The sequence below is a fragment of the Lemur catta genome, chromosome 3 (genome assembly GCF_020740605.2).
Source record: "Lemur catta isolate mLemCat1 chromosome 3, mLemCat1.pri, whole genome shotgun sequence".
In the NCBI taxonomy this organism is placed as follows: domain Eukaryota; kingdom Metazoa; phylum Chordata; class Mammalia; order Primates; family Lemuridae; genus Lemur; species Lemur catta.
In genome coordinates, this window is record NC_059130.1 from 33,463,941 (window position 1) to 33,491,821 (window position 27,881).

Sequence of the window (27,881 nt, forward strand, 5' to 3'; positions counted from 1 at the left end):
TCCTCCTCGGCCGCCGGCTCCCGATCTGATTCCTGATCCCTGATTCCGTGATCCTTGGTCCCGCCATGGGAGCCTGAGCGCCCCCTATTCCTCCCGGCCCCCTGCCCTCGGGGCCTTGAGGGGGAAGAGGCAGCGGTCTGGGACGGAGCAGGGGGTGACCAGACTCAAGACTCCCCCTTAACAGCCCCCGTCGCCCGCGCTGCCCATCCGGGAGCACGGAGTTCGGAGCGACCCAGAGCGCTGCGGATACAAAGGCGCCGGGCCGAGCCGGGCGCCCGCGGAGCCCACCCGGCAGGCAGTTCGCAGCGGCGGGTGAGTGCCGGGCCGCGGGGGCGCGGGCAAAGTTTGCAAAAAAAAAAGAAAGAAAGAAAAAGAAAGAAACTAAAAAGGAGGACAATCCTGCAAGGGGCCAGGGGGTGCCCGGCCCCGGAGCGAGCGGGGTGGCTTATGGGAGAAGGGGAGTTCGGGGCAACCCCCTTCCGGTCCTCGCCCCCACTGCACAGCGGAGTACCCCCCAACTTTGGGTAGAGGAAGGGGCGCGCGGGGAGGGGGCGGAGCCCGGGCCTGGAGAGCCGGGGACTTTCCTGGGCCGGGGCCGGGGCCGGGCGGGGGCCTTAATGATCCCAGGGGAGCCGGTTGAAGCCGGAGACTGGGAGCGTGTGTTGGAAGTGGGGGGAGAGGCGGTGGAAGGATCGGCGTCTGGAGGTATTGGAAGCCGAGGGTGTTTTGGGGTGCATACACACCTCAGGAGTGTGGGGAGGGAGGGGCAGGTATGTGTTCAGGGTGTAGAGTGTCTGGGGAGCGGGCTGGGGAGAGTAATGGGAGTGTGTGTACAGCCCGAGGATGGGGCTGGTGGCAGTAGACTCTTTATGGGGGCTCAGGGGATAGGCGCTGGCATCCCTCTTCGCAATCATATTTTCCCATTTAGGGGACCGTGGGCTCTACGTTAGTGAGTTTTAAAGGGTTGATGAAGGATCAGTGTTCATGATTCTTTGTTTTTTGTGTGTGTGTGTGCACGTCTTTACTGCTGCATGTTCCTGCAGGTGGGCCACTAGGTTTGGATGTATAGGTGTTTTTCTGTTCTAGAGTGTGTGCGCACCCAGGAAGCAGCTGACCATGCATCTGCTGTGTGTTTGGATATGTATTTAATCTGTATACTCAAGGGAAGGGGTGTGTGTTTGTGTGTGTGTACTGGGAGAGGGGTTTGTGGGAAAGAGGTGTATAGGTACTGAGGAAGGTGGGTGTGTAAGAGCAGAATGGGGTACATGTGGATGGGTGTGTGTGTACCTGTGTTCTGGGAAGGGGTTTGAGTGAATCTGTGTTCTCTTGTGTGTAAACTGTGTTGATGGGTAAGTATCAGTGTGTGTGCCTGCCCTAGCTGGTGTGTGTATTTCTGAGTGTGTGTTGGGGATGCCTCTTGTCTCTGCAGGCAGATTTTCCTGGTAGTAAGCCCAAAGGGAAGGCTGTCTGCAGGATTCTGAGGCTTCTTGGATGGCCCTGCCTGGGTTCCGGGGAGTGCTTTAAGTATCTGAGACCTCTGGGTGGGAGGGAGTGAGTTGTCTTAGGAAGTGCCCATTTTGGGAGATGAGTTTTTCTGGAAGAGGGTGTGTGTTGTGGGTAATAGGGGATAAGGGTTCTTGTCATAGTCCTAGAGGAATTTGGGGGATTGAAGGAGTCAGGGAGAAGAATAAGAGGAACTTCCTCCCACGCTATCATGGGTTGGGTTCTAGTGCTTGGAGAGGCTCCATTCTTGGTTTCCCAGCTGTAGTTCAACACCCCGCAGACCACAGTTCTCTTGGAAAGCTCTTTTGAAGTTTGCTGCCTCAGAGCCTGCTAACTCTGCCGGGCCTCTAGGATCCCAAAGTTCCGGAGGAGTGAGGAGTCTTGGGATTTCGGTGTGGGATGGAAACAAGAGGAAGAAGGATGCCTGGAGGATGAGATGTGGTAGGGGACAGCTTAGGTTCCTCCTCATGGGGTTGAGAAGGTGGCATAGGAGTGTTTCTTCAGCATTTTCTTCAAGTTAGCCTGTGTGGCTTATCACATGGTTTCCTTTCTCCCTGGCGAGAAGCATGGTTGGGATGGAGCTGTGGGTATGGGGCCAGAGCTGAGTGTCTGTGCTTTGGGGAAGGGGCAGGCACTCTGTCTGGGGCTATACTCATCATCACGAAAGTGTGGTGGGAGGTCAGTGACTACCTGGAAAGTGGATGTCTCTCTCCTCAGTTTCCCTCTCCTCTCTCTTGTCCTTTCTCTTTTAGGGTGAAGGGAAGGGGCTGGCCATGTCCTTCTTTAGGACGCTAGCCTTGGTTCCCCATTGTACACTCTCAGCCATTTTCCTCTTGCTGCCAGAGGTTGGGTTGAGACACCTAGTTTCAAGAGCTGAGGCTGTGATTGCACATGCCCATTAGGGTCTCTGGGCAATTGGAATTGGAACGTTAGAGTCTCTAATAGGCACATGCAATTGGAATGTTCCCTCTTTTTTAGTCCTCAGGGCTCCCAACCCTTCTTAAGGCCTGGAGATAAAAGTAGTGAGGGTTAGAAAATGTTGAGACCGGGGATAGAGGCAGAGTAGGAAAAGACCAGATTTTCTTTTTTTTATGCATGATTTCCCCAAACTCTACCACTGTCTGATGGTTAGGGTTCCCATGGCTAGCAAGGCACTTGCATGAGACGCTATGCCCTGGCCTTCTGAAGTTCCTCGTTTGCTGTATATACACTCACCACTTGCATGGTATATTATACTGGTGGGGGCTGTCTTCCAAGGAGGAGGAACTGTGCTCAGACAATAGGAAGTGCCATTTCTGAAAGTACTTCCAGATTGGAAGCCAGTGGCCACATTGGCCCCTCCTCACCCATTGTCTTGCTCCTGACTTGTATTTCCTCTAATTCTTCCAGGGCAGGCCTCTGGTCTGTCTCCCTCTGCTCTTTCTGATCCTTGTAGGTCTGAGGAAGATCCTTCCCTGGACCTAGAGCAGGACAGACTTTTATGTGCTCATCTGGTTTCCAAGAGATCCTTCAGTTGAGGGGGAGGGAACTTGGCTAATAGAAGCTTTGGGTCAAAGAGGGAAGAGATCTGGGACTCTGCTGATCTCCTCTGAGTTTTAGGAACTCCAGTCTTCTCCTGTGCTTATTCTTCACACGATAGGTCCCCACACTGGGGCCAAAAGAAGGAGCCAGGGAGTTGGTTGGAATTAGTACTTAACAGTGGTGTGACCCTGGGCAAGTTATAAACCCCATTCCTCAGCCTGGTAGGTATCTTAAGGCACCATCCTCTAAGCTCAGACTGAGCCTTTCCACAAGGAACCCCTGGTCCCTACAGTTGCCTCCTTCCCTTGCTCTTGAATTCTGGCTTTGCCACTTCCTGATTCTGTGACCTCAGACAAAATAGATATCTTTTTGAAGCCTCACCTGTAAATGGAATTAGTAATAGGCCCTGCTGTTTAGGCTTGTGAGGGTTAAATGAAATAATCTAGAGACAGCATGTGGCACAGTGCCTGGCACATAGAAGCACTCGGTTAGCTGGACTAGTCTGGATTCTGAGGGAGGATTATTGTAAGGGAGAGAGGTCTGAGTAGTGTGGCGGGAGAGCTAGGCTTTGGTTCTGCTCTTCTTCTTAGGCACTACCTACTATCTGCCAGGAGCTGTGTGAAGCACGGGGGACAGAGAGGTAGTAAGACAGGCTTTCACAGGGGAGACATGCAGAAACACGTCGATTCGCTGTAACGCGGTGAATGGCTGTGTGGAGGTATGTTCAGGAGGCCACCTGAGCACAGAGGAAGAGTGCTTGGCCCTAGAGTCGGGTATAGAGAAGGTTCCTAGAGGAGATGTGCCCTTAGCTGGATTTTTAAAAAAATATTAAGGTGAAATTCACATCATGTAAGATAAACCATTTTAAAGTGAAACAGGCATTTAGTACGTTCACAATATTGTGCAGCCACCATCTCTATCTCTTTCTAAAACAGTTTCACCATCCCAAAAGGAAACCCCTACCCATTAAGCAGTTGCTCCCGATTCCCCCCCCCCACCTTAGCTCCTGGCAACCACCAATTTGCATTCTGTCTCTATGGATTTACCTATTCTGGATATTTCATATAAATGGAATCAAACACTGTGTGACCTTTCATATCTGGCTTCCTTCACTTAGCATAGCGTTTTCAAAGTTAATCTACATTGTAGCATGTATCGGTAATTCATTCCTTTTTATGGCTGAATAATATTCCCTGATATGGATAGAACTTGGCTGGTTAAACGATGAGTTAGGCCGACAGGGAGGAACTGAGGAGGGCACTTCTGGTAGAGGCTGAGTGTGAGTAAGAACGAGCACTGGTGTTTGTATTATTGGATCTTTTGGCCTCAGTTTCCCTGCCTATAAAAAAGTTAATCATCTCTTTCCTTCCTTGTCTTGTGGGGTTGGCGGGGGTACAGGTGTTAGGGGAGGAGAGGCCCAATCAGGGTCTGGGCTGCGGATGGGACTTTCAAAAACTTGCCCTTTCCTCCTCTTTTGCTGGGCAGCTCTCTCCTGTCTGCATCTACCCACATCCCTGTGGGTAGCCATCTTCCTGTTTTACTTGGCACCATCTTTCCCTCTCTCTGAGTTGACCTGAAACTTTTCCTCTTAGGCATGACAGGTGGGTCAGCTGGTGCATGAGATTTTGGCAGCAGAGGGGAAGGGAAGGCCTGGAGTGAATCCCACTCACACTCTGCCCAGCACCGGCCCTCTCCTTCTCTATTCTGTCTCTTGGTGATCTGGCTTGGGCAGCCTTCTGCCACCTTCTCTGTTGTGATCTGGACAGAACTTTGGTGGGTCATGGAGAATGTTTGCTTCCTTTGCCTCTACCCTGCTTGGTACAGAATAAGAGGCAGAGGCCCTTTATGGTGGGGCCCTTTGGAAATGAGGTGTTGCTCGCTTGTTTGATGCCCCTGGCAAGGTTGGTAATTACAGACATGACAGCTGGGAACTGGTTTGGGAGAAGCAGGCTTGGAATCAGCAGAGCTGAGGATATCCTGGTAATCAGGGTGGGGCAGTGAGCATGGATGGGAAGAGTGAGAAGAAGTTGGGGGCTGGGGTGGGGTGGAAAGCTTGGGGCCCCGCTTTCCCTGCCACTCTACACACAGCTGGGCCTAAAGCCTAGAGGACAGTGGGACGTGATTGGAGCCCAGGCCCTGCCTCACTGTAAGTGAGGAAGGAGGGAGAAGAGGGAGGATGGGGTTTCCAGGAGCCCCTGAAGAAAGAAGCAGAGAGTGGGAAGAGGGGTTTTGGCTGCTCTCTCAGGCAGTGCCTGGATGTGGTCTAAGTTAGGGAGGGGCCAACCTTGTACCTAAAGGTGATTCCATCTTATTCTAGGGTGTTTCTTCTAAAATGAGGCTATGGAAGCAGGAAGTGGAGGGGATTGGCTGTATACCCTAAAGCAGAAAAAGGTGGGAACTGACATTTTATTGAGCATCTATTATGTGACAGACTCCATGATATTCTATATGTGTTATTTCATTGGAAACTCTTAACCTTCTGAAGCAGGCATTGTTAGCCCCATTGAATAGATGAGAAAACTGAGGGTTAGAGAAGGTGAGCGACTCACCTGAGATTATATAGCTCATAAAAGGCTGTGTCAGGTCTATCTGACCTCACTGCTCTTCCTTTCCCAAAGTGCTCTCTTTACCTTTCCTTACTCTCATTCCAGTTAGGTCTGATTGCTCATTATTGCCTTTAATCTTGAACTTGAATAATTCCCCCGTCCCCTGAAAAGCTGACATGAGTCCAGATGTCAGCTTGAGGAGTAGAGAAGTTTGTCCCTTAGGGTGGGAGTCAGGTGGGATCTCATGGAAGAACCTGGCTCCATCTCTAGGAGGAGCACATCATTGCTGTGAGCCTTGGGCAGGGCTCTTCTCTGGGCAGAAACCTCTCCTGGGGCTGGCCTCTTCCTCCCTGCTGGGCCACTATTTTGGATGGGAGCTGTGGGAAAGGAGTAACGGTAGGCTCTGGCCACCACAGCCCATGGGGTCTTGTTTGTGATTAGGAGGGGCCTTGTCCTCACTGTTTATAAGGTTTTCCCACAGCCCCCTAATAATGTCCTTCAGACCCCTGCTTTCACCAGAGCATTCCTGGCTCTCTCAGCCTGGCCAGAGAGAGAGAGAGTGTTTGTTGTGGGTCTGGGGAGGGGGGCTCTGGATTTTTAGGGTAAGTGGGGGTTAGATGGGAACAGGTGCTGAGCCCGAGGTGTGAATGCAGTAACTTAAAAAACATCTGAGTGTGAACAGAAACATTCTGTCACCTGCTTTACTCCAGGAATGGAGGTGGCAGATATAAGGGATGGGGGAGTTGAGAATTCTCAGAAAAGAGTGAGAACCTCAAGGGGGGGTTGTCAAGCACTGGAGCTGGTGGGTACTTGGACCCTTCAGCTGGCTCAGTTGCCTTAGGTAAGAACTGGCCCATGTGGCAGATCTGCAGCACTGAGCTGAGGATGGGGAAGCCCAGGCCCGCCCCCTACCCCAGTCACACTGCGTCTCGTACTCTGAGGCCCACTCTACTGCTTTCCCGTACAATCCAGTCTGCACTGACAGTGTCCCCATATGTTTCACCCCCACACTCCTTCCCAAAACTCAACTGTCCCCTTCCACAGCAAGCCTAAGATTGGCTAACTCCCCCTTCCCAAGTGGCTGCTTTCTACCTCCTTGTTCCTCGAGGCAGAGGCTGAGTGAGTAGGCTTTGAAGGTCTTTTGGGGTCAGGGACAGTTGAGGCATACCTAGAACAGCGGGCTATGAAGAGAGGGAGACATTTATTTTGCAGTGCACAGGAAGCTGGCTTATGGGTTCACACAGCTCACTCACCTCCCATTGTCCCTGAGGACACCTTGAGATGCCTGTTTTCCTTCTTGGTTCTTCCATAGCTTACCTGAGCAGGTGAGCAGGTAGGGGCCAGTCCTTTCCGCCCGCTGAGGGAGAAAGCTGAGGGAGAAAGCAGCTCAAAGCCCAGCGGGTGGGAATTGTGAGGCCCACCCACTGGTGAAAATTCAATGGAGCACCCAGGCATCTAGAAGCCCTGGTTACCTTCCCACCAGCTTAGTGTCCTGTCTTCCCTCCAGCCCCCACCTGGAACAGATGCCAAAAGGATTACTCATCCTTTCTCCTGCAACCCCCAGCCCCTCCCCCATGTTCTCTTCAAGACTGGCTAGGAATGGGTCTGGGGAGGCTGGGGAATGGGGTGCTGTGGGGTGTGGGTGTGCACTTGTGTGTGTGTGTGTGAGTGCATGCACATGTGTGCTTGTGTGTGCTGTGTTAGGGGGGCAAGGACTTTTCTGAGAGCTGGGATGGGGTGGGAGTGCCAGAGAGACGGCAGAGCAGGTCTCTACAGAACCTGCCTAGCCAGGGTGGGTGGAGCTGGGTGGGGCAGGCAGGAGCCGTCCAGGTTTCAGAGGGGGAGAGGGGGAATATAAGTGTGGGCGTATGTGTGTGTGTGTCGCTGTTTCAGTATGTCTGTGGAGTCGAAGGGTACTCAGCCTCACCCTCTGCCTTAGACTGAAAGATATGAGGAAGTAGGTGAAGAGGGGCTCCTTTTTGATTAGAATGCCAGCTCAGGTGTCCTGGCCAGGAGGTGGGTCCCTTGCCCATGGTGCCCCCTGCACTGGGGTCTGGTGGTGAGAAGCTGCTCTGGAAGCACAGGTGCCTGGGTGACCCAAGCACGGCCCCTCCTGTGCTGCAGCCTAGTGAGGAGAAGGATCCTGCCCTCACCCTGGGGCTATGAGGATGGTGAGCTCATGTCTGGGGCTGTCCTGGGAGAGTGCTGGTTAACAGGGCGGGGGTGGGGCACCTGGTGCCAGCTCTTTCCCACCCCTCAGCCCACTGGAGGTAGAGCTGTTCTCTTTGGTCTTCTGGACAGCATGTCACCCAGGGGCACTGGGGCCTTTTTTAGGGTATGAGGCCTTTCTTGAGGATGAGAGTGGGGACCATTTTAGGTCTAGGGTTGGGGCTAGTCCTTGCCCACTTTGTACCTTATACTTTTTGTAGTAGGGAAAACCCAGCATAGGCCTCTTCAGATGGTTGTTTGCCCACGGCCCAAGGCTGAATAGGAAGGAATGAAGGAACACCAAGGCTCTTAGGACTGGGAGTGGTGGATGGGTGGGTGCAGAAACCACCCCTTTGGGGAGTAGGGGTCTCCGGTCTAGGCTTTCTTGGCTTAGGCCTATCTAGTCTCTGTTCCTTTGCCACTGGTGAGAAGCTGGGGAGGGCAGGAGTCGGCAAATTTGCTCCTATCCTGGCCTTCTTATAGTCTTGGCTATTCAAAGAGTCAGAGTCCAGAAGGAGTCTCATAGAGGGATCTGGTCTTACTCCAAGAGAAGCACACCTCAAAGTCACAGGGTTAGTAAGATTTTTCAACCATAAGAGGAGGCCAAACAAAAATGGGCTGCTATAGAAGCAGTGACCATGGACTAGTTACCTGCTTTCTATGGGCTCCACTTTTTTTTCAGTAAAGGTTGGGGTTGTACTTCTAAGGCCCCTTTCAGTTTAGGGCGGGAACCTGCTGCAAGTGGGTGGGTCAGTCACTGTCTCCTCCTGCAGTGGGAGAGAAAAGGGCAGTGGGGAGGGTGTGGGCACCCATCTCCTCTGTGGAAGCCATGTTAGGTGTCTGTGTTTTCACTCACTCCAAGCACCCCAGCCCCCGCAGTGCTGACAAGGTCAGGCACATTAGGGAACCCAGGAAGTAGCAGGCAAGCAGTGGAACCAAGCAGGGGCTCTGAGGTGGGACAGCTGTGCCTTCAAATCTCTAAGCACTGCCTCATGCTGGCCTCACGAGTTGGTGAGGTGCCTGGACTCTGGACGGACCTCTGGCTCTTTGCATACTGGGCTGGGAGGTTGGACCCCAGGCTTGGTTCTTACCATCTCCTCTCCCCTCAAAAGGTGGGCATCCAGCACTTTGAGCTGAATTCACATTGACTTCCTTGGACCTTGGGGCTGTGTTTGGTGAAGATGAGATTAGGGTCCCGGGGGCCGGAGGTGCCCACATGCAGTAAGGCCCAGGCTCTTGTGCAGGGATCAGAGACCTCTCATGGGCAAGGGCCGGCAGACTCCTCTCCATGCCCCTTTCCCTGCCTCCCAGGCAGGGCCACTCTGCCCTAGTCCCTGACTGAGGAGAGGAAAATGGTCCTATCAGAGATTGGCTTCTTGTCCTCTTTCCCATCCTCTTCCCCTGTCTGGCCAGAAGTCCTTTCTAAAATCAAACCCAAGTGCTTTCCGGGGCACTGCTGGCCACGTACTTCCAGCCCCTCCTTGGTAGAGATGAGGAACAATAGCCCCCCCCTTTTTAGGTGCATGTTTGTGTTCTGTCCCTGCCCCACTTTTCTTTCCTGGCTGTCATCCTGGCTTCCACAGCTCTTTCTCCCAGCCCGGCCCTCATCTCTGCTCTGCCTCATTTCCCCACCCGCCCTAAAGTAGCTGGGACTGGGCTGTTCTGTGGGGTGGGCCAGGGCTAGAGCAGTGGCAGGAGGTGGTGATTACAGCTGCCTGCGTCTGGTCATGCGTCCTCAGCACGCACCGCGCATGGGGGTGCCTGTGCCTGTGTTCCATGCCTTGTCCACTTGAGCTGCCTCCTCTGAGTAGGGGAGTGGGGAAGGGTCTGTCCTGGTCTGTGTTTTGGCCAACACCCTCCCACCCCCCTCCAGGGCCTTGCTCCCTCTGCCTGTTGCCAGGTTCTGGGTGTGTTTTTTCCAAAGGCCTCCAATTGTTTCCTGAAGAAACCTGATACCAGAGCTCAGACAAAAGCTGGGGCTGCCAGAGGAGAAACCCCATTCTCTCCCTCTCTGTCCCTATGCCCCCACCTCCATAACCTCCCTCGCTTTGGATGCTGGGTATGGGTTCCAGGACCCGGCTGCCATCACCTAGGCAACAGGGGGCTTTGGTTGCTATGGTGATCAATGTGGGAGAAGCTGGGCAGCCGGGACAAAAGCCCCCACATCCCCCCCCATCCCCCTCCTCCAATCCCCTTGAGATGATACTGAGACACATTCCATTAATTTTATTTCTGAAAGGCCTTTGGAGGGGAGAAGGGTCTCCTTTTTGTGACGGGCTCTCTCTTCCCTCCCTCGCTCCACTCTGGCCTCCTTTTAACCCCAGATAATCCATGGTTGGTTTGAGCAGGAGACTGAGTGCATGTGTTTGTGTCTTGGGGAGTGGGGGGCAAGGTGAAAAGCAGTGGGACACATTCCTTTTTTACAGCCTCCCCCTGCCCCCAGACTAGGGCAGCTCCCTGCCCTGCACCAAGTCTGGACTTCCCGCCAGGGCTCCTCCCTCTGACATTTCCACTTGTTGATCTCATCCAGTGATCCCCTCCCCCCACTCTCTTCCATGGGAATGCTGCCCACCCGAGAGACCCTGCAAACCCCTGGTTCCTGAGACTGATTAAATAAGAGGAACTTCTGCCCTTCTCTTTGCTCACCCCCTGCACCCGCCCGCCTCCGCCCCCAGCCTCTTCAAGCTTGGATTAGTTCCCTGGGATACTTGAAGGGACAGCAGGCAAGGGTCTCAGGAGTGGGGTTCATTTTTGGCCCCTTTATCCAGGGGAGCAGGGTTTATGTTGGGTCTTTAATACATAGCTGAAGAAGAAGGTAGAGGGCTCTAGGCTGAGCAGCTCAGAACAAAGGGTTGGGAGGGGACTGGCATCCTTGTCTGGTTTGAAATTTATCTGTAGGGGCAACACAATCGCATCAGCTTACCTCCTGGGTGTGTTGTGTTTGGGGGGGTGACTGTGTGTGTGTGTGTGTGTGTGTGTGTGTGTGTGCGTAAGACTTCTTTAGTTAGTCATAACGAATGGCAGGATTTATTTATTTTATTTTATTTTTGAGACAGAGTCTCACTTCATCACCCCAGGCTGGAATGTAGTGGCATCACCATAGCTTACTGCAACCTCAAACTCCTGGGCTCAAGCGATCCTCCTGCCTCAACCTCCCAAGTAGCTGGGACTACAGGTGTACACCACTGCATCTGACTAAGTTTTCTATTTTTGGTAGAGACGGGGATATTGAACTCCTGACCTTAAGCGATCCTCCTGCCTCAGCCTCCCAGAGTGCTAGGATTACAGGCCTGAGCCACTGCGCCTGGCCATGGCAAGATTTATTTATACTACCTCTTTCTCTATTCTCAGAGGAAGTGTCTGGGGATTGGAGTATGAGTGATCCTGGAGCTAGAGCTTATTAATTGCTTAACTATAATTACTAGCTGAGCAGTGTATAATAGCATTTCTTTTGTCCCTGTGATCCTTACAGCAACCCCATGAAGTAGGTATCATTTTCTTCCCTATTTTACCAATGAGCCTACCAGATTATAAGCACAGAGATGTTAAGTAAGTTGCCTGTGGTCACACAGTCAGTGGGAGAGTTAGGTTTTGAACCTGGATCTTTGAGTGCAAATCTCAGGCACTTTTTGCTGTTGGCTCTGGTAGATGTGGGTATTTAGGGTGAGGGTGAGGAGATGGAGGGTCTGGGTTCTAGCATCTGTGTCTAGACTCTAGTCGGTGGCAGTTCTTTTCCCTTTTACTTCTCCATTACCCTCACTCTGTAACCTACTTGCTGTCTTTGAACCTCCTGGCAAAATGCAGGTTTTTTTTTTTTTTTTTTTTTTTTTGAGACAGAGTCTCACTCTGTTGCTCGGGCTAGAGTGCCGTAGCGTCATCCTAGCTCACAGCAACCTCAAACTCCTGGGCTCAAGTGATCCTTCTGCCTCAGCCTCCCACACTGGGCTAATTTTTCTGTTTTTAGTAGAGACGTGGTCTTGCTTTTGCTCAGGCTGGTCTCAAACTCCTGAGCTCAAGCAATCCTTCCGCCTCAGCCTCCCAGAGTGCTAGGATTACAGGCGTGAGCCACCACACTCAGCCTCAAAATTCAGTTTTTAAGAGGAGGACTAGAATGAATAGGCTGGAACCACATCAAGAGAGATGTGGATGAGACATGTAAACTCTGTGGAGGAGTAAAGCGCTGGAATGATTTCTCAGGAGAGGGGGTAGAGGAGCCCAATATGCAATTTGCAGACTTTTGTGGCAAAAATTTTTAGAAAGGTTTAGGATTGGGTTAAGGTATTGTGTCTCTGTCCCCTAAGTGTGTCTCTGTGACACACTTGTTTTGACATGGGGATATTGACAAACATCACATGCCCATGGACTGTCTTCAAATGACTCTGTTAATGGGATAAATGACTGGACTTCACATTGATTTCATCTCCCTACAGTTGTAATTTCCTGAGTGTCAGAGAGACACATAGTCATGTACCGCATAGCTTCGTTTCGATCAATGACGGACCACATATATGATGGTGGTTGTATAAGATTATAATATTGTATTTTTGTATTTTGTATTTATAATATTGTATGTTTAGATATATTTAGATACACAAATACTTACCATTGTGTTACACTTGCCTATAGTAATGAGTACAGTAACATGCTGTACAGGTTTGTAGCCTGGGAGCAATGGGCTGTACTCTAAAGCCGACGTGTATGGTGTGCTACAACATCTGTGTTTGTCTAAGTACACTCTATGATGTTTGGACAATGATGAAATCACCTAATGATGAATTTCTCAGAATGTATCCCGTTGTTAAGCAACAAATGACTATATTCTTTTACTAGGTTGATACCAGTTACTTGCCCTGTGCCCAGTGGAGGAAGGTGGATACAAATATGTGTCAATCATATTGCTTATTCTCAAGGTGCTGATGGTGTAGAGTAGTTGGAAAAAAGTTACAAAGCAAATCCATTTTAATTCTTAATTGACCTCTCAACAGCATTTGACCTGGTTGACTTAATTCCCACCTTGAAACACTCTTTAAGTTCTTGGTTGACTTGTGACCCCACTCTCCTGGCCCTCCTACTCCTTTGGCTTGGCCTTCTCAGCCTCTTTGCCTATTCTTTCTCCTCTGGATACGTCTATGCATTGGAGTTCTCGGGGTCCTGTATATATTACTCTCCCTAGGTGATCCTGTTCATCCCCGTGGCTTTGCACACTGTACATACCTCCACCTCAGACTCTCTTCTGAGTCCAGCTCCTTTGACACCTGGCTGCCCGCTGTCTCATGACCATGAACTTAGCACCTTGGAGACTGAGCTCATCTTCCTCCCCAAACTTGCTTATGGTACTACCTTACTAATGGCATTACCATCTACTGCCTTGCTCAGGCCAGGGATTCTTTTTTTTTTTTTGAGACAGAGTCTTGCTCTGTTGCCCAGGCTAGAGTGCGGTGGTGTCAGCCTAGCTCACAGCAACCTCAAACTCCTGGGCTCAAGCAATCCTTCTGCCTGAGCCTCCTGAATAGCTGGGACTACAGGAATGTGCCACCATGCCCGGCTAATTTTTTCTATATCTATTTTTAGCTGTCCAGATCATTTCTTTCTATTTTTAGTAGAGACGGGGTCTCACTTTGCTCAGGCTGATCTTGAATTCCTGACCTCGAGCTGTCCTCCCACCTTGGCCTCCCAGAATGCTAGGATTACAGGTGTGAGCCACCGCGCCCAGCCAGGCCAGGGATTCTTGATGCTCCCCTCCCCCTCAGCCAATCCTTCCTTAGGTCCTGTTGATTTGACCAACGTAAGTCTCAAAAATGACTATTTTTCACCTCTGCTGCTGCTCTACCCCTAGCCAAGCCTGCACTACTGCAGTAGCCTCCTTACTGATCTCCCTATTTCTACTCTCTCCCTTTTAATCCTTATCTGCATAGCTGAATTCCTTCAAAGGCTTCCTATGGCCTTAGAATAAAACCTAAGCCCTTCACCTGGCTCCTGGCTGTCCATGTAGCGCCAGCTTCTGCTGCCCTCTGCCTTCCTCAGTCTGGCTCCACTGGCCTTTTTTTGGTTCTTTACACAGAGATTTTTCCTGCCTTTGGCCTTTGCATGTGTGATTCCTCTGCTTCACCAGTTTTTCCCTCCACTCGTTTCCTGCTTAACTTCTGCTTTTCCTGCAGGCCTCTGCTTAGGTGTCATTTTCCCAGAGAGACTTTCCAGAATTTTTTCCTGTTCTTTTCCTTCCATCACACCTGCAGTTGGTGATTTACATTTACCTGCGTGCTTGTTTAGTGTGCCTCTTCCTCAATAGACTGTAAACTCAAGGTCTGTTACTCCACCGTATACCCAGGGCCTAGCAAAGTATATGGTTCATAGAAGGTACTTAAACAATATTGGATGAATCAGTCAATGAAAGTAGGTGATGGTTATTAGTGGAGTTGAGGTCAGAGGGGAAGATAACATTGGGTGCTGGAGTAGGTGGGGGCTCCTGTGAGGGGTGGGGGCTGGGCTCTAAAGAGTGAGCAGGACTTTGGTGGGAGTTGTGGAAGAGGGGAGAAGGAAAGATCTTTCTCCTCTGCATAATTAGAAGGTGAAATATAGCTGAAAGATGCTGCCCTTTAGCCCATAAGTAGCCAGAGAAACACATGCCTTGCCTATTTCAGGACTTTAGGCTTTTGGAGAAGAAGGCAAGTTTCTACTTGTGTTTTCCTCCCACTCCCCACCTTATATTATCAGTAGTTTCCACCCCTCACCCCCTAGTGTGCATGCTCACATACACAAACACTACGCTCACAGCCTCAAGGAGAGCCACCAATCTGACCTGGCCAGTAACTGTGGGTGTGTTTGAAGTAGATGCTGAAAGATGGTGCCAAGAGACGCAGCCTCCTCTGGGCACACTGAGAAATTATGAGTGAGGGGAGCAGGGATGGAGAGGGTGGGAGAGGCCTGGGGTAGCCTCTGGACAGAAGCCAGCTGCTTTCTGCTCTCTGAGGTCTCCATTGGTTCAGCCTGTTGGCCTGGCCAGAACCTACCCTCTCCCAGCCTCAGTTTTCCTGGCTGAGAGGAGGGAAGCCCTGCCCCTGAGTCTCCCCTCTAGGAGGTTCAGGGTTGGGTCATTCTAGATGAGAACCTTTGCTGGCCATCTGCCCTCCATGCCTGAGCCTTTGGCATAGTCTGGGGGGCTCTTTTTAGGAGGCGGGGCAGGAGGAACTGAGCCCATTGGGCAGAGCGGGAACTGGGTGGAAATATTCTCAGGCAGTGGCTAGGCTCATCTGAGCTAACTGTGGCTTCCATTTGGGGATGGTCTTCCTTTCTGCCCTGACCCCACACGGAGCATGAGCTACCTTTAACCAGCTGCTTCATCTCATCAGGAGCGTCGCTTGATTTTCTCTGAGACAAGCCCACCTGTCCAGCAAAATAGAGTCCCTCAGGGTGACGGTTGATTTCCTGAGGGTGCCTCTTGGCCTGAAGAAGCCGGCGCTGAAGGAGGTGGCTGTGGGGCCCCCCAAGAGGCCCCAGCCTGCGGCCCTGGAGCGCTACAAGGCGCGGCGTTCAGACGCCATGGACACCGAGTCCCAGTACTCGGGCTATTCCTACAAGTCGGGCCACTCCCGCAGCTCCCGCAAACACAGGTGGGCATGCGTGCGGGAGTGACACCAGTGGTGGAGGGGGGTTGGGGGCAGTGGAGAAGCGGGCACGTGCAGCGGTGGGGCGGTGGGGGTGGCTGCTGAGAAGACCCTGGTCCTTCCTTTGACTTTGTGCCTGTTCCTCTGGCTTCCTGCTGCAGGGACCGCCGGGACCGACACCGCTCTAAGAGCCGAGATGGGAGCCGTGGGGACAAGTCGGTGACAATCCAGGCTCCAGGGGAGCCCCTGCTGGACAATGAGTCCACGCGGGGGGATGAGCGGGTGAGCATCGGAGGGGGGATGAGGTGGTCCAGACCAGGCATTTTTCAGAATGGTCCTTGGAGGAGCTGGAGGCGCCGTCAGAGAGGGGAAGGGCCTGGAAACCTGATCTCTCTACTAAGATGCCAGATCAGGGAGGGTATCTTGTGGTATACTTCCCTCAGCTTAGTGTCCCAAGATAGGACCTTGTTTTAGTCCAATTCAGGGAATTTCTGTAGAGACCCCTTCGGAAGCACCAGCCTCTTCCTTCCTTATCTCCAGAGAGGTGGGGGTTACCTGGGTGTGTAATGGGAATCGCCCAGCTCCTCTGGAGCGGATCCCAGCCAGTCAGGCTGGTTGGGAGTCTGGAGTAGGAGGGCAGGGGGTAGGTGGGTGGGGCCGGGGGTGGGAGGAGTATGGGCAAGTCTGAGTTTTCCTTGAACCTTAAGGTGTGGGCACTCCTGTGCCCTCTGGTGGCAGCCTGTAGACTAGCATCAACTAGGTCTAGGAAAGGAGGTGTGGGAAGAGAGGAAGGGGGACGGAGAAGTGAGGCTGAGGATTGAAGGGGGACACTGGAAGAGAGTTCTGTAGGACAGGGATGAGCAGTTGCTTCTGCTCTAACCCCTGTGGTCCACTGTGCTCACCTGGCAGGGAGGACAGTGGGCAGGACACAGTCCCAGAATGCGGGAGGCAGAATTTGAGATGACACTGAGGTTGCCCAAGTCTCATTCCTCTATTCTTTCTTCTTGGGATCATCTTACAGGGCTGGAGACTCCCAGCTCCCTTTGCCTCAGAAGAAATCTCTGTGGCTGACACTGGAATTCCTGGGTCTTGGGAGCAGATATCAATACCTGAGGGAAACGTTCTTTCTCCTTCTTTCTCAATCCCTTCTTCCTGGGACCTGGCCTCCTGAGTTCTTGAAATGACCCTGAGACATGATCGGCTCACCTGCTGTTGAGGGGGAGTTCCCAAGCCCTTGATCGTTGGCGAGGGTGGGCAGTATGCCTGGGGGTCAGTGCATCTGCCTTCTATCTTCAGATTGGGCTCTTCTGCCATCCTGCAGAGAGGAGATTCCTCAGCCTCCCTAATCACTGGCCCTGCCAGGCTGTTTCCTACTCTCCCCACCCCAGTGTCTCAGTCCTATAGCCTGAATCTCCTGGGTGTCAGAACATGACTCTATGTCCCTAGGCTGTCCCAGGAGTGAAGGGTGTGGGTGCTGAAGGCCACTCATGGTCTTGGGACTCCTCCGTGGGATGGCCCTCAGCCACTGCAGGGAAACAGCTTGAGCAGACTACACTCAGAAGGCCACCTGGTCGCTTCAGCCTGTCTACCCCCTTGGCTCCAGGAACAGGCAGCCCCTGTGCTGTGGGCATTCAGATGGCCCAGCAGAGCTGGACTTGCAGACCAGACCAGAGACCTAGAGTGGTCCTTAATCTGCACTGTGTCCCTTACTCCCTGCCGTGATCATTTTCTCCCCCTCATCTCCTTGGTGTCCTCTTGTCCACACTGCTTTTGTCAGGTTATCCCCTTAATCAGAAACCTTCAGTGGCTCTCCACGCCTGGAGAATCGGTGCTTACTGTCTAGCCTGGCTTTGCGGCATGGCCTGCACAGCCCCACCTTCCTCTCTGTGCCACACTCTGCTCTTGCATGTGGATCCCCTGATCTCATAGTTCTCTGGGTGCCTCAGTTCACGCCATTCCCGCCCTGGGTGCACCTCCTCTAGCTTCAGCTGAAATCATGGAATGATGCGGAAGCTGGAGGGAACTTAGGGAGGTACTTCTAGAACTGTAATGTTTGAGTGATTCATGGGGATCTTGTTAAAATGTAGGTTCTGGTTCAGTAAAGGTGGGTGGGCCTGAGCTCCTGCCTTTCTAACAAGCTCCCAGGGGATGTCCACGCTGCTGGTCCACAGATCACGTTTTGAGTAGCCAGCCCTTAGAGATCGTTGAGTTCAGTGATTCTCAGTCTTAGATGACCCTTAGAATCATCCAGGGAGCTTTTTAAAAGAAAAGGGTGACAAGCAGATCCCATTCTCCAATAATGGGTATTATTTTCCAGCCTCCCTACGTGATTCTGATATGTGCGGCTGGGGCTGGCAACCACTAATTCAGTCCAGCTTCTTCATGTCACTTGCCCTCAAGGGTCAGCTCAGGTCCCACCATTCCTGGGAAGCCTGCTTGCTTTGCATGGCGAGTCTGCCCTCAGATCTGAGTCACTGCCAGAGCAGTCCTGGTGTCTCCTGCTCTCTACTCTGAGGGTTATTGATGCACCTGCAGTTTTCCTCTCTCACTGACCTGTGTATAGCTCCCAAGTGCCTGGGTCTCCAACTTGGATATCTGCAGAGGCCAGACTTGGACACACAGTGGAGATCAGTAAATGCTTTGATGGTTGCATATTTGTTGATTACCCTCTCCTTTTCCTTGCGTTCCCCTCTCTTCTCTCCCTTATACTTTCTCCTGTCCCCCCCCTTCCCCCATCCTTTTCCCTTCATCGTGTGGCCCCCTCCTGCCTGCAGGATGACAACTGGGGGGAAACGACGACGGTAGTAACCGGCACCTCAGAGCACAGTATCTCCCACGATGACCTCACACGCATCGCCAAGGACATGGAGGACAGCGTCCCGCTGGACTGCTCCCGTCACCTGGGCGTGGCGGCGGGAGCCACTCTGGCGCTGCTGTCTTTCCTCACGCCACTGGCCTTCCTGCTGCTGCCCCCTCTGCTGTGGCGGGAAGAGCTGGAGCCGTGCGGGACGGCTTGCGAGGGCCTCTTCATCTCCGTGGCCTTCAAGCTGCTCATCCTGCTGCTGGGCAGCTGGGCTCTGTTCTTCCGCCGGCCCAAGGCCTCGCTGCCCCGCGTCTTCGTGCTGCGCGCCCTGCTCATGGTGCTGGTCTTCCTGCTCGTCGTCTCCTACTGGCTCTTCTACGGTGTGCGTATCCTGGACGCTCGCGAGCGTAGCTACCAGGGCGTGGTGCAGTTCGCAGTGTCGCTGGTGGATGCCCTCCTCTTCGTGCACTACCTGGCCGTGGTCCTGCTGGAGCTGCGCCAGCTCCAGCCTCAGTTCACGCTCAAGGTCGTGCGCTCCACCGACGGGGCCAGCCGCTTCTACAACGTTGGCCATCTCAGGTGAGGGCACGTGGGGTAGGAGGGAGATGGCTTGGGCAGGAAAGGGCACGGGGGAGGCGGAGGGGCCCCTAGAGTGGGAGGGCGTGATGGTGGACTGAAGGTGATGGCTGGGAGGGCTGTGTGGGGGAAGGAATTGCGTACTTTGTGCACAGTAGGTTTTGAACGATGTTTTCTGCTTAATGGGAGGGTTATGTGCAGGGCTGTGGGACAAGAGGGGTGGGAGTTAAGAGTTGAGAATGAACAGGCAGTTAGAGATGGGGAATCTCAGAGGGGGATGAACCAAAGGGGCGAAGAATGTGTGGCAGGGGCAGGGGCTCTTTGGAATTCCTTTTCTAGCCCATTCTTGGAGGCACAGCTTCTCGTGAGCACTCAGTGAGTGGTCACTGAAATGAGTGGGCCAGAGGAGGAGTGTAGAGGAAGAGATAGGGAGGAGAGTTCTTCCGCTTCCCCTAAACCTGTGGGCAGGGTCCCCACACCTGCCCCAGGCCATACAGAGTATCAGTGGCAGGTCCTGGGTTCTATAGAGAGTCTTCGAGGAATGCTAGAGGGGATGAGGTGACCCTTGGCTGTGGACCCAGGCCCAATGCCCTTTCTCCTCTGGGCTTCAGCACGGCAGGAAAAGAGTAGCAGGCCCAGCCCCAGGGAAGGCTTGGGAGCCTGGTGAGTAGACCTCAGGCCTGAGCCAGGCTTCTTGGAAGCAGCTTGTCCCTGTCCTGTGTCCTCTCCTGCCCTGCCAGCCTCCCTGATGTGTCCCTTCCCCTGTGCCCCTTTTTTGTCTGTCCCTTCTCCCTCCCTCCCTGCCGTCTCCCCCACAGCATCCAGCGCGTGGCAGTGTGGATCCTGGAGAAGTATTACCATGACTTCCCTGTCTACAACCCTGCCCTCCTCAACCTGCCCAAGTCCGTCCTGGCCAAGAAAGTGTCTGGCTTCAAGGTGTATTCCCTCGGAGAGGGTGAGCAGCCCTGCTCCTCGGCCCCTCCCGGTCTCTTCCCCTGCAGGACTCCAAGTTACCTCCTCATTCTCTCTCACCCTTCTTCCCTTGCTTTTTCCTTTCCCTGGCCCATGTCCCAGCCCCTTTTGTTCTGTCATTTCCCTTGACTCCAGGTGGCTGGTCTTGGCTGCTGATTCCACTGGCTGTCCCTTTATGCTACTGTGTGTCCCCTGATCTGGCTCCTCTGTGTCTGCTCATCACCCCTGGCTTTGGCTCCCTGAGCTGCAGAACCTCTTGACCCAGGGAGGAACTTGTGCAGGACTCCTGCCCCTCCAATACTTTCCTTGTTGATTTCCTGTGGCCTCTCCCAGAGGTGGCCAGGAGGGTTGGGAATGGGAGGTATTGCTGGGTGGTGGGAACATCTTCCTCTGGACATGTCCGGCTGCTGTCTCAAGAGCTCATGGAGTGGGAGAAGAGGCCACACTCTGAGGTGACCATCCCCTCTCTCCTGCTCCTATGCAGAAAACAGCACCAATAACTCCACGGGCCAGTCTAGGGCTGTGATCGCAGCAGCAGCCCGGAGGCGGGACAACAGCCACAACGAGTACTACTATGAGGAGGCCGAGCACGAGCGGAGGGTGCGCAAGAGGAGGGCCAGGTGGGTCCCTAGGGAAGAAGAGGTGGGGGGAGGTGCCTGTGGGTTGAGCTGGGGAGAGGAAGACCAAGGGACTTCTGTAACTGCTGGAAATACAAAGCAATGATGATAGGGGTGGGGTTTTCCATGAACTCAGCTGCTGTGAAACAACATAGATTTATTATCTCCCAGTTCCATGGGTCAGGAGCAGGCTAGATGGATGCTGTGCTCAGGCCCCACAGGCTGAAATCAAGATGATTCTCATCTGAGCCTGGCTTCTCTTCCAGCCTCACTATTGTTGGCAGAATTCAGTTCCTGGTCACGCGGCCCCATAGGCAGTTTACAAGATGGCAGTTCACTTTTTCCGGCAGGAACAGGTCTCTCTGACTACTTCTGTCTACCACCAGCCGGAGAAAACTCTGCTTTTAAAGAGCTCATGTGATTAGATCAGGCCCAACAGGATAATCTCCTTCTTTTAAGGCCACTGACTTGGCACTTTAATTACATCTGCAAAATGTACTGAGATTGTTGAATAATGAGGGGATGGGAATCTGGTGGAAGTCGAGGCACATCTTTGAATTCTGCCTATTACAGTGGGGTAGGGACCCAATGAAGGGATTTGAGCCTCACCTGCAACAGCAGGGACTGAGGCTAGGCTAGATTTCCTGCCAGTAGATCTTGAAGGCTTGCTCAGCACATGGGTGCTTTTTTTGCCTGCAAAAAATGAGGTTCTAGTGCCCATATTTTGGTAAATTTTTAAATGCTGTGCTCACTCCTTCCCTTTCCTTGTTCACATTATTATGTGAACTTAAGTCATGCCGGAAGAATCCTTCTTGGTGCCTACAGCTGCCAGGATGCGCCTTGGTGTAGGGATTTCTATGCGGGAAGAGCAGGGCGCCTTGGGTCTTGACCCTGCACCTACCCTCCGCCCCACCTCCCACAGGATCTTCAGGCTGCAAGGGAGGGAGGTAGCCTAAACCAGTGATGTCCCCTACCCCTTTACCTCCTGCCCTGCCTCAGGTCTTTGGGTCTCCTATGCTGCCACCACCATTCTTGGCACTTAGGGGGCCCTTTCTTTCCCCCATTACCCTAATCATAACCAAGAGAAAATTTTTTCCTTTGGTTTACCTGAGACAAAAGGATCTTTTCTAAAGGAACTTTGCTGAGAAACAAAGAGGAGAAGCAAAAGAATAAACAGAAACTGTAGCCGTGCACAGGTCCACACATACCCAGAGTCCCATTCTGACCCTGAGTTAGTTCCCAGGTTCCTGGGTTTCTGGATACTGAGCCACAGGCCTCGCTTCCTTTCTTTGTGTCACCTCAGGCTGGTCCTGCTCTTAGGTCAGAGGCTTTTATTTTGGTTTTTGAACTTCCAGTGCAGAGAATTGCACAAATCACCATTTCCAGCTCCTAACACATAGCCATCATGTGGGTCTTCACAGTGCCTCATTCTCTATTTCCCTTTCCCCAAATCCTGTCTTTACTCAACTTCTACATTTTAGCACCCACTTCAATTTTTTAATTTCCTTAAAACCTGTGTGTATGCTTGTACAAATTGAGTGTTAGTGTGTATGTCTCTATGCTTTTAATGTAAATTAACTTCCTGCTTCCTCCTTAACACTCTGAGACTCATCCACGTTGTCTGTACATCCAGTTTGTTGCATCTTCTCACTGCATAGTAGTTCATAGTCTACTCCCAACATCCTGTCCAATATTTGGATTATAGTCATCTTCTTACTTTTTCCATCTTGGTGCATAATTAGTATCATATTAACGTTTTAATTTGCATCTCTCTAATTGCTACCCAGTAACTACTTTGTATATTTTTTAGCCTTTCAAGCCTCTGGTCAATTTTCTGTTCACCTGCTTTGCCCATTTTTCTGTAGAGTTCTTGCTTTTCTTTTTGGTAGAAATTGTAGTGAATCTTTGTATGTTCCAGATGTTAATCCCTTGCTGGTTTTAGATGCTGCATATATTGCCCCTCACCCCCATCAGATGTCAGTTAATATTGTCGGTGCTGTCATGGTTGAATAGAAATCTGTTATTTTGATGTGATCATACCTGTTAACTTTTGACCTGATGAAGTGTGATTTGGGTGTCCTGTTTAGGCGAGGCTCAGTGACTCATTCCTGTAATCCGAGTACTTCGGGAGGCCGAGGCAGGCTGGAGTTTGAGACCAGGCTTGGGCAAGATAGTGAGACCCCATTTCTACAAAAAGTTTAAAAATTAGCTGGGTATGGTGGCATGTGCCTGTAGTCCTAGCTACTCAGGAAACTAAGGCCAGAGGATCCCTTGAGCCCAGGAGTTTGAGGCTACAGTGAACTATGACCTCACTCCTGCACTCTAACCAGGGTAACAGAGTGAGACTCTGTCTCAAAACAAAAAAAGAAGACTCTTCCTAGGGTTTGATGGAATGTTTGGTCTTTCCTATAGCATAGTTCCTACTTGTCTCTCTTCGTTTGATACTAGATTTGTCCTCTTTGTGTCTTCGGGCTTAGCTCACTGAGCTCTATGACTGTTTCCTGTTCCCAGTGGGGGAAAGGCCCTATTTCTCCCAGGGACAGCACAAAGACCTGACCCCACTCAGGCTGCTGGAGGGTTGGAGCCAGGGGGCAGGGAAGAGAGAATGGGCATCTGGTCCAGCCTTTCCTGTCCTTCAGACTTGTGGTGGCAGTGGAGGAGGCCTTCACTCACATTAAGCGGCTGCAGGAAGAGGAGCAGAAGAATCCCAGAGAGGTGATGGACCCCCGGGAGGCAGCCCAGGCCATCTTCGCATCCATGGCCCGTGCCATGCAGAAGTACCTTCGGACCACCAAGCAGCAGCCTTACCACACCATGGAGAGCATCTTACAACACCTTGAATTCTGCATCACACACGACATGACTCCCAAGGTAGGCCTGCTCTGCCCATCATCCTTCCTCTTTTCCCAGCTTCTCTTCTTTTCCACTTTCATTTCCCCTTAGTCTTTCACTTCTTTCCTCACTTCCCACCCCTCTCTTTCTCTCTTCTACACCTCCTCCTTCTAATCTCTTCTCTTATCCCTACCCCATCCACCCTGTCTGCATTGGGTGAAGGTGGATAAGGGGAATGGGGACTTTGAGATCATTTGGGGGATGGCTGAAACCTATTTCTCATCTTTATAAGGGTTCCAGGATTTCCAGATCCACATTCCTCCTATACCCCCTTGTCCCCTTCTCCTCCCCTAGATCGTCTTTGCTCTGTGCTCATTTTGAGCCATTGCCTACCCCTCCGTTCTATTGCTAACTTCCTAGAATTGCTTTCCTTGAGCCCCTTTGGTGGACAGGTAACTAAAGATGTTGCACTTTAACCTTGACATCTCTGGCTTCCTCCTGGTTGGCATGAATCATACGAGCTGTGTGGGAAGGAAGGAAGAATGAGGGAGGGCTTGCCTGGGTCCTGGCTGGGTGCAGGGAGAAGGGCAGAAGATGGTGTCAGGGAAGCCAGGCTCTAGTCCGGACTCTGAGGAGCTGCATCACTTGTGGGCTCCAGCTTCCTCTTTTATTTTTATTTATTTATTTTTGAGACACAGTCTCACTGCATCACCTTGGGTAGAGGGCAGTGGCATCATCATAGCTCACTGCAGCCTCCAACTCCTGGGCTCACGTGATCCTCCTGCCTCAGCCTTCTGAGTAGGTGGGCACCTGCCACCATGCCCAGCTCATTTTTTCTATTTTTGGTAGAGACAGGGTCTCGCTCTTGTTCAGGCTCTTCTTGAACACTTGACCTCAAGTGATCCTCCACCTCAGCCTCCTAGAGTGCTAGGATTTCAGGCATGAGCCACCACACCTGCCCTCCAGCTTTCTGTTTGATAAAACAGGGGTCTATAGCAGCTGATCTCAGGCCCTTTCCTGCTCTACCATTCTGAGATTCTAGTTGATATTCATAGAGTGAGCTCAGGGACGTCTTGGTTGTCTGTAGAAGCTGTGCCCCAGGGGACGAAGGAAGGATTGTGGGTGAGCAAGAGAGATTCCTACACAGCTCTTTCTCTCCTCCCCAGGCCTTCCTGGAGCGCTACCTGGCGGCCGGACCCACTATCCAGTACCATAAAGAACGCTGGCTGGCCAAACAGTGGACACTGGTGAGCGAGGAACCGGTGACCAATGGACTCAAGGATGGCATCGTTTTCCTCTTAAAACGCCAGGACTTCAGCCTGGTGGTCAGCACCAAGAAGGTCCCATTCTTCAAACTCTCCGAGGAATTTGTGGATCCCAAGTCGCACAAGTTTGTCATGAGGCTGCAATCTGAGACCTCAGTGTGACTGTGTAATAGCAGGGGGAATGGGAGACCCTGGGGGGCTCCTGAAGGGGTGGGAGGGGCACGGTTCTCAGGCCCAGCCACATTCCTACCACCCTTCTTCCTCTTGCTCTTGGTTTTTTTTACTTGAATTTAACTTACCCCACCCTGTCTCCTCCTCTCTTCCTTATTTTACCCCATGTGAACCTGGAGAGACCATCCTGCTGTCAACAGTACCTGGGACCACCCCCCACCCCACCCTGCCAACTTTTTTGTAACTCTGGGCCCTGTAGGTGTGTCAGTGCCTGTCTCCCTTTCCTTTCCCTCACCTTTCCTGGATGGCAGTCTCTTCCGAAAGGGCACAGGGCCCTGCTGCGTATACCTCCCCTCTTGAGCCCCCACTCACAAACCCAAGTTCTTGTACCGGGTCTCTCCAGTGGCCCCAACAGGGTTTCTCTGGTGACACGGATATGATTCCAGAGAGCACAGTGCCAAACCCCTCCAGGGCAGCAGCTGCCACCACCTGCCTCTTCCCCCACATAACAAACCCTGAATTCTGGGGCAAGGATACTCCTGCCACACAGCTGAGTTAGGAATCTCCCTGCTGGGGTTGTTTGCTTCTGGCTGGTAGAGGCTCTCTCCCCCAGCCACACGTATTTAGAGCAAGGGAAGATCTCATCCTTTTCCCAGAAGTCTCCACCTTCCATTTGTGAGTCCCCACCTTCCCATGACCACAGGGAAACAGGTGGAAAGACTCCATGACGACCTTTCCTGGGCCTTAGGGGAAGGTACCTTTCTTCCAATGTGTCTTTCTGAGGCAGCCCCTGAGCGAAAGGGCAGAATAGATCCCTGAGGTTTTGGAGGGACCCCATCACTGACCCCTACCCTCTGACCTGCCCTCACCTTTGTTCCTGCCCTCCCCAGTGAAGAATGGCATGCAGACTCCTATACAGACTTAGTGGCTTGTAGACCCTGACCCAGCCTCCATTCTCTTAGACAAGTGGTTTTTTTCCTTCACCAGCCACCCCCTGTCCTGCTGTCTTCTCTTGACTCCAGAGACTGTTGCCTCATCTCTTGGGGACGAGCCAGCACCTCCTCCTCATCCCCTGCCTTAAGTCCAGTTCTTTGCCTCAGGGGTCTCTTTTCTTGGCCTTCCAGGGCCCCTATACCTTCTCTCCTTGCCTGATTCTCTGGGCTCTGGGCTCCCTCTGTATTGGGGTGAGGGACCAGGATTACTGCCTTTTGTGGGTACTTAGGCTCTCACCCTATTTTAGCTTCCATAGTCTTTGCACCACATCCCAAATCTCAATAGTTTAGATCTCATTTTGAGCAAAATATCCTGGCCCGCTAACACATTTCAGTGTGAATCTGAGCCTTTAAATTAGACACCTTTAAATTGTGTGGTTTTTGCCAAGGAGGATAGAAATAAGAAGTACCCATAATACTCTAGCCAGGATCCTCCTGGAGGACCGTTCCGATGGCTGGGATGAAGCATGCCCCTGAGCCAGTCCTCTAAATAACTCAGTGTCCTTTATAGGCCCTTGTTTCCCCTGGAAAACTCATCAGTACTTGCCTTGAGGAGAGATCCCATGATCTCTGTAATCTAGTGGCAGTCCTGGGGGTGATGGAGCCTAGTGATCGGGTTTCTCCTGCTGTCCTTTCAGAAAAGGCACACCTGTTCCCCTCTCCCCCCAACTTGCTAGAGAGGGGCTCATCAGCCAGTGCTCACCTTGTCCCCCTGGGGGGTGAGTTGGGGATGTTGGGATATGCTTGTGTGAAATATGTCCTGTCCTGGAGGTCTGGGAAGGTATCTTTTCTTCTCCTCGAAAACCTGGTTTCAGAGGCGTCCCTTCTGGTCACATAAATACCTCACTATCCTGGAAAACAGGGCCTGGATGGTGATCGGAACATTGCTTTTGCGGGCAGGATGGAGTGTGCTGTGGTTTGAGGAGCAGGTTGGGGTGGGGAGAGGGAAAGTGTTTGGGATCTCAGTTTCTGCCCTAGATTAGGGGTGGGGGGGAATGTTCATTTTAAGAAACTGCCCTGTTTTTAATCACTGTGATTTTTTTCATTCCCTTTTCCTAAAAACGAAAAGAATTCCACCCCCCCCGCCATCTCACTAAGCACTAAGGGCTGTGACTGAGAATGGTAGCATTTTGGTCTTTTGCGTCAGAACTGTGGTATCTTTGTCTTTGATTTTTATTATTATTATTTTTTGAAACGTCAGGATGGACTGTCAAGCGTATGGCTGTGTGTTTGTCTTTGCTTCTCCTCTGTGGGAAGTTGTCTCCATGCTGTGAACTGCTGTGGGCCACAGCTGCCTCAGTCGCTCTGAGCAGTCTCCCCGCTCCGCCTGCGCCACCGCGGGACGCGGGACCGCGGGACCGCCTCGCTTTCCCGCCGCGGGGGCGTGCCCTCCCGTTGCCCCTCTCCCACCGTAGGGGGGCGGTGGCTGGGCCTTTCCAGCGCTCTTTTCTGTGACTCGTGGCCTCCTGGCTCGTGCCTGCCGTGCCTACTGGGCTTCCCTTCTCATCACCTCACAACGCTTTCCCTCCTTCCCTCCACACCAAGACACTGTGTGCCTCAGTCCTTCACCTACCTCGCCGCTTGCCGCTGTCCCCCTCCCCGTTGGTCCCTTTCTCCTAAACGAGTCTTTGTGCTCTCTGTTTATTCTTGTTTATTTCCCTCTAGTCTCTCATTTTTCTTCCCATCCCCCTCCATTTCAGCCCTTAATCTTTCACTTCCCCATCCCGCCCAGCATTCCCCTTGCAAACCCTGACGCAACACCTGTGATGAGACATCCGGATCCCTGCAACCTCTGGTCTGAAACACCTGTTTCCCAGGGTTTGTGCTGTCCGCCTCCGTGGGGCCCAGACGAGCCCCGTGGCCCCTCCGTGGTGTCTGTCAGTCTGTCTGTCTTCTCTTTCCTCTGCCCTTCACATGGGGCAGTATCTGCTGATGGATTCAGTCCTGGTGTGTGATTGTTGTGATTTGTTCTTCTGTGCGCAAAAGGAAGGGGACGTTTTGGAGTCCCTTCCAAGTGAGATTGTAAATGTAGAATCTTCCACTGTTGGATCTAGATATGTTTTTTTCTTTTTTGGGGTTACAGAGCTGAGACCTTGTGCATGCATGTAGAAAACTGTAAAATGTAAATTTTTTTTTTTAATATATAAAAAGCTTGTTTTTATAGTTTGCAGTGGATCTAAACATTATGGCAACTTTAGAGATTTTTTTCTTAAACATAGGAACTAAAACTGTACAAATTTTTTTTATATAAAATAAAGACATTTGACTTTT

General features: G+C 52.1%; 1 protein-coding gene across 1 annotated transcript; it reads left to right on the top strand.

Annotated features, from left to right (window-relative positions):
• On the top strand, window positions 1-27,881 carry VANGL2 (VANGL planar cell polarity protein 2). Its single transcript, XM_045547097.1, has 8 exons — window positions 1-312; window positions 15,128-15,388; window positions 15,544-15,664; window positions 18,157-18,764; window positions 19,580-19,716; window positions 20,218-20,353; window positions 22,990-23,221; window positions 24,349-27,881. The coding sequence occupies exons 2-8, from the start codon at window positions 15,318-15,320 to the stop codon at window positions 24,607-24,609; spliced, it is 1,566 nt and encodes a 521-aa protein (XP_045403053.1). The 5' UTR covers window positions 1-312; window positions 15,128-15,317; the 3' UTR covers window positions 24,610-27,881.

Coding starts and splice junctions, on each gene's coding strand:
- VANGL2 (XM_045547097.1), top strand. CDS start 15,318: ATGGACACCGAGTCCCAGTACTCGGGCTATTCCTACAAGTCGGGCCAC. Junction 15,389..15,543: donor CGCAGCTCCCGCAAACACAG/GTGGGCATGCGT, acceptor TTCCTGCTGCAG/GGACCGCCGGGACCGACACC. Junction 23,222..24,348: donor CACACGACATGACTCCCAAG/GTAGGCCTGCTC, acceptor TCTCCTCCCCAG/GCCTTCCTGGAGCGCTACCT.